General features: G+C 36.2%; 1 protein-coding gene across 1 annotated transcript; it reads right to left on the reverse strand.

Annotated features, from left to right (window-relative positions):
• On the reverse strand, positions 5,667-6,053 carry LOC109839395 (60S acidic ribosomal protein P0-like). The gene has a single exon (XM_020407820.1). It carries the CDS (start codon positions 6,051-6,053, stop codon positions 5,667-5,669), a length of 387 nt encoding a protein of 128 aa, XP_020263409.1.

The raw sequence follows: 6,699 nt of genomic DNA on the forward strand, positions 1-6,699 counted from the left end.
TATATTATATATATATTATTATATATAATATAGTATATATATAATATAAATATATATAATTATTTTTAACTGGTGTTTGGATCATGTAACTAATCTTCTTTGTTGGTCTCATGTGAATTTTATCAAGTATGAATTTAATATGGATTTTCCATCATATTAATCGTTATGCATTTGCTATATAGCATGGAAGTTCTTTGATATATCTGTTAGACCGAAGTTTAAAAATTTATAAGGCATAACTAAATCCAGTGCATCATCAAGTATGATATTCGTCTATAAAATGTTATCATTATCAAATAGAGATTTAAAAACACGATCTTATTTCTTATAATAAATTTTATTGTGACCATGAACTATTTCACAAACGAGTTACAGTAAAGACAAAAATATTAAAGACATAAATTAGTTCATTGGAAAAATAAATACATAAACCCGAATAAAATAATTAAATTATTTGATCACATCCAACGCACGTGCGTCCCATCTAACATCCTATCTAGTTTAACAAACTGAGCTACCAAGAGATAGGTTTGTAAAACTCCACACCTTCCAATGTAACTATCAGGATGAGCCTCACCAGATAACTATCTCTTGATAGCTTATTTTACTAAAAAAATAATTAGAGATCACCATTTTGATTATAACAACTTATTATTCAATACTTGCTTTATATTGCATGCATTACAATCATTTCTATTATTACTCCAGACAAATCACAACCACAACAAAATTTAGTGATTTCTATCGCCCTTTATCTATAACATCAAGGATGGCGAATATGAAATCTTCCTAGAATACTGCAGATTAAGGTTTTGTGGGCCACTAGAATGATTGTGCTCTGTTTAGTTGATGAATTAGAGTCCTTCAAAGTCTTGATTAGGTCTATTGACATTATACTTCTTCCTGTCTGCTAATCATCATAATCGCCGACCTATGCTTCCGTATTTACTAAAGAACATAGACCCTAATTACCAAAATAAGAATAACAAATAAACATAGACCTTAATTTCATTTGGAAGTGAAATGCTTGTAAATGTTTATAAGAAAATTTTCTTCCAGGCCCCAAATTGTAAAAGGTAATGTGTCCCAGTCCCTCATACTTTTAGCTATGTACTGTAGCCCCCAAAATTTGAGAAAATTATGCCCCAAACCCTCCAGCTCATGATTAGCCCCATTTTATTTGTTTTTTTACCCAAAAACCCAAGTTTACCCCTCCCCAAAATCACTGACATCTTTTCAAAACCCAACTTCTTCTTCCTCCTCTTCCTCCTCTGTCATCATCTCAAAATCCAAACTCCCTTAACCGTCGGCGATCCCCTCTCCTCCACCGTCCTCTTCACCTCACCCTCCGACCTCTGCTACGAGCTCGCATCCCTCAATCGTGGCCAGTGGTGCTCCGTCGCCGACAAGGTCGTCGCCGCCCGCTCCCTCAACCGCGTCTCGATCCCCACGAGTACCTCGTCTGCCTCGCCTTCAACGTCCTGGCCCTCTTCAAGCTCCGCAACTTCTCCGCCTCCTTCCTCGAGATCCAAACCATACTCCCCTTCGACTCCCCCAAATATTGCTACGAAATTCCCCTAAATTCCAAAATGGGCATCAGCCTCTCAAACTCCACATCAAAAACCCACAAATTCTTCCTCCTCACAAACTACATCCTCATCGGTGCCGCCACAAGCTGCATTTTCCTAGCCCTCTCCCTCCGCCTCCTCCCTCCTTCATCGGCTTCCTCCTCATCCTCTTCCATCTCCTCACCATCATCCTCTCCATCTCCTCCTCCTCCTCCTTAGCAACCTCATCATCCCGGGCCCATGCGGCCCACATGGCCTCCACTGCCATCACCATCATTTTCTAAGGTGTCATTGCCCTCCTCATCTTCTCGACGACCAATAGATTTCTTGAGAATACGAAGTCTTGTGTGCAAGAGGAGGATGACGTTGTGATATTGAGGATTGTTGGGGCTTTGGGTTTGGTTATGTTTGAGCGGGTTGTGTTGGTGTTGGCTTTTGCGATGAGATTCTATGTTATGTGAAAGAGGGGCCAAATGGGAAAGTGCAACATTTTGGGGATTATAATGCTAATGTGAGGAAAGATTGACCTTCATTTCAAGTTGTTTGAAGGGGAAAATTTATGGGGATTTGGGATTAAATTTGGGTACTGTTGTAATTGATAGAAAGAGATTAGTTGACTGTGTTATGTTTTTATTGTTATAAACTTATAGTTTATGTTGCTATGCTATTGATGTATAACTTTCAATGGAGGGATTATTTGACTTTATGGGATGTGAATTGTCTGTTAAGTGTTATGTATAGCTAAGAATTTCAGGTCATATACACGTTAAATGATAACAGTTAACAGATTATATATAACAGTTAACAAATAATGAGTACAGTTAACCGTTTATAAGTAATAGTTAACAGATAATTGATTATAATTAGTAGTTTATAAGTAACAATTAACAAATAATAGATTATAGTTAACAGTTTACAAGTAATAGTTAACAGATAATGGGTTATTGTTAATAATTTATAAATAATAGTTAATAGTTAACGATTAAAAGTTAACAGATTACAAATAATTCATTATCTTGTTAACTATTAATCATTAACTATTAACTGTTATTTATAAATTGTTAACTATAATTCATTATTTGTTAACTGTTACTTGTAAACTGTTAACTATAATCCATTATCTGTTAACTGTTATGTATAATCTGTTAACTGTAATCCATTATCTGTTAACTGTTATGTATAATTTGTTAACTGTTATCATTTAACTTGAGGGACCAAATAATTGTTTATGGGCTTTTACTCTCAAGTTTCACCTATTGAGTAGAGGTCATTGGGGACATGCCAAAGGATCTTTTGTACCTCCTGTCAAAACTACAGGCATCACTGATGACGCATACAATAAATCTCTTCAAGCTTCGACCATTGGCGAACATAAGACAATGTCCCTTCTAATTCAATCAGTTACACTGACCATTCGACTACAACTAGTTAATTCCACTTCCGCAAAATCCCTATGGATGCATCTCCAAGGTTTCTACAATCGACAAGATGATGCACGTGAATATCATCTACTTCAAGAAGTCGCTTTGGCATAACAAGGTGAAAGATCCATTCATGAATCTTATATTTATATGCTTGATTTGTGGTAGCATCTTGCAACTCTTGAACCTGCCATACACGTTAAATGATAAGAGTTAACATATTATACATAACAGTTAATAAATAATGGATTACAGCTAACATATTATACATAACAGTTAGCAGATAATAAATTACAGTTAACAGTTTATAAGTAACAGTTAACAGATAATGGATTATAGTTAACAATTTATAGGTAACAGTTAATAGATAATGAATTATAGTTAATAGTTAATGATTAATAGTTAACAGGATAATGGATTATTTGTAATCTGTTAACTAACACCCTTATCCTGTTAAGTATTAATCGTTAACTATTAACTGTTATTTGTAAACTGTTAACTATAATCCATTATCTATTAACTGTTACTTATAAACTGTTAACTATAATCCATTATTTGTTAATTATTACTTGTAAACTGTTAACTATAATCCATTATCTGTTAACTATTACTTGTAAAATGTTAACTATAATTCATTATCTGTTAACTGTTATTATTTAACATGCATATGACCTAAAATTCTAAGCTATACATAATAGTTAACAGACAATTCACATCCCATAAAGTCAAATAATCCCTTCATTGAAAGTTATACATCAATAACATAGCAACATAAATTGTAAGTTTATTATTTGGTGGGAAAATTCGAAGAAGACAATTGAGAATAAAATTGTGTTATTCTCTCTAACTGATTTAGATAAAGAATGATTACACTTCTCAATACAATTTCTCTCTAACAAACTTAGAAAAAAATTTCAAACTTCTCAATCGGAATCCCGATTTATAAAAGAGAGAAGGAATCGACAGAGATCCTTAACTTTGTTTAAACTGGATTCTTCTTGGTGTCGATGGAATGCATTCCTCAAATACTCGCGTCGAGTTTGCTTTCCGTTAATGATCCAAACGCTTAAACTCAAGGAACACGATTGAATCCTCTTGATTGATGTGGAGGAGAACTTGCATGGCAAGTTTGAAAATCTCTTAATGAGTTTAAGAACTCAGAGTGAGTTTTAAACTCTGTAACAGAGTTGATTTGAATCAAAAATCAATTTTAAAGCCAAACACCAAGCTCCAAAAACCTCTGTTGCCGAGGGAAGCCCTGAGATCTCCAAGAACACCAATGTTGATCTCTTTTATGCGATATTTTGGATGCCAAAAAGTTGATCCTTAACTCTGTAGAGTTTTGAAGTATTTATAGGTGGATTAAGGAGTGTAACCGCCTCCTTAATCCACTCCTAAGTAGGGTGGAAATCCCTCAAATCGTGAGGAGAAAATAGTTTCTAGAACCGTTTAAATCATGTTTGAATGAGTCAAACTTAGCGGTTAGAAGCTACGTTGGCAGCTTTTAGAAGCTGCGTTGGACAGCAGATGGAAACTGCGTTGGGTAGTGTTTAGAAGCTGCGTTGGGCAGCAGATGGAAGCTATGTTGGGCAGCATTTAGAAGCTGCATTTATGGCTAGATATAGGCTGCGTTTGCAACTGATTGTGAGTTGCGTTTATAGCTGATTGTGAGCTGCTACAGCTGATTGTGAGCTATATTTGTAGCTGAATGTGGGTTGTGTTTGCAACTGATTGTGAGCTGCGTTTGCAACTTTTATAGCTGATTATGAGTTGCGTTGTCATGGCCATTTGGTTTCATTTCTGGGATGCAGAGATGAGTTCTGTGTCTTGGACTGAAGAGATCATTGACTTGTAATCTCTTCTGTCAAAGCGTTACAAAGATCGTCGTTTTGTAATCTTTGCTTTAGCTCCTTGAAATATGAGAGTCATCATATTATAATTCTCGCTATTGATTGTGAAGATTGTTGAATCAGAGGTCTCATCGGTTATCGTGAAGGTTATTGAATCGTAACCTTTCTTGATCTGTGTGAAAATCTTCTAATTGTCGCCTTCATTTGTTGATGTGAAACTCATTTGCTTATAACCTCTAACATTTGTGTTTGATAGGGATCAACTATCTGTAGTAATTTTTAGACAACCTACAGAACCTCCTCCAAAGTTTTTAAAAGTTTGCGGTTGACTAGAACGAATTTTCGAAATACTTTGGGTCCCTAAATTGGTTTAAGATCTGTTGTTGAATGATGGTTCACTATATCTATTTTGAAGGTATCATGAACCTGATTATAGAACTTTGCTACATAGAACCCGTCTGTTGGTGATCACAATAGGATTTTTGATAAATCCTTAGCCATCAACAGATTTGATATGCCTTTACCGATTACCGTTTGAAATCGGGCTAGCATGTGAATTATCTTAGTCTGTTCCATATGTAACGTTATGCTAAAAGAATAATCTCTTTTAGGCTTGGTGCTATGATATTGAATACATAGGCTTTGTCGTTTTTACGGGGAAAAGACTAACCGGCGACGCGTGTTAGGCATCGACTTGTCTTTGATTAGGGATCGAGAATAAATCCCCTATGCGTGTGAGGCATGGATTTTGGCATTATTAATAACAGCCCGCTACGATATTGAATACATAGACTTTGATGAATATGTGAGATGCAACTCACATTTGATCAGAATAATCCTTGTAAGAATTGATGAACACCGAATGTGTAGCTGCAAGAGTTGGGTAAGAAAGAGCCAAGGACAGCAGAGCAACTATAGAAACACCAGCTGTAAAACTTGTCAACGATGTCATCCTCAGTGAGGTTGAGCACCTCTGGGATGAAGATAGATCCATTGTCATAGATAGAGAGAACCACAAGCCTGTATGAGAATGACTTTATCCCAAGTTTGGCAAGGAGGGCAACCTCAGAGGAGCCAACTTTGCCTCCTTTCTTGATCAGCTCAACTAGGGTAATAATTTCAACAATACCCTTGTTAACCTTAGTGGGTATGTTAATCACCTGGAAGAAAGGATGAGTTGCGCGAGGAATCAAGCTCGATATTGTTAGCGACATCATTTATAACATGTTTGTACCCATCCAAGAGGTTACATAACTTCTTGTTGTAACTCAATTTTCTTCTCGGCTTCCGTCACATTGATGGCCATTGCTAACTTCTCTCCAAGTATCTGAAGATGTATAATAGCCCTGTTGGTTATGGCGAATTAGCGCATAAGTGGAACCTATGTTTTTGGAGTTGAAACATAGGAGAAAGCCCCAATGTTTTTGGAGTTGAAATGCAAGAGAAAGCCCTGTGTTTTTGGAGTTGAAATACAGAAGGAAACCCTGTGTTTTTGGAGTCAAGACGCAGGAGGAAATCCTGCGTTTAAGATTCTAAGACTCAGCAATAAGCATCTAGGAGTTCAATCGACTCAGTGTGAATGCAAAGATTGCGTTTGGGCGGGATTTTCTCCTCAAATATCTTCCTGATTTGACAGCTCACCACTACCTATAAATAGACCATCGGGGTCAAATCAAAAGTCATTCGACTTTCCTATTCTTCTCTGGTGAACGCAATGAAGATTTTTGTTTTCTTCTCCATCGAGTAGTGCTCATCTTTTCTAACAAACCCAATGAATTTTTTTCGTTTCAATTTCCGGTGAATCCTATTCATCTTCTTCAACAGGGTTGGAATGGCTCCCAAGAAGAGAACCGCTTCTAA

The sequence above is a fragment of the Asparagus officinalis genome, chromosome 4 (genome assembly GCF_001876935.1).
Source record: "Asparagus officinalis chromosome 4, Aspof.V1, whole genome shotgun sequence".
NCBI classification, from domain to species: domain Eukaryota; kingdom Viridiplantae; phylum Streptophyta; class Magnoliopsida; order Asparagales; family Asparagaceae; genus Asparagus; species Asparagus officinalis.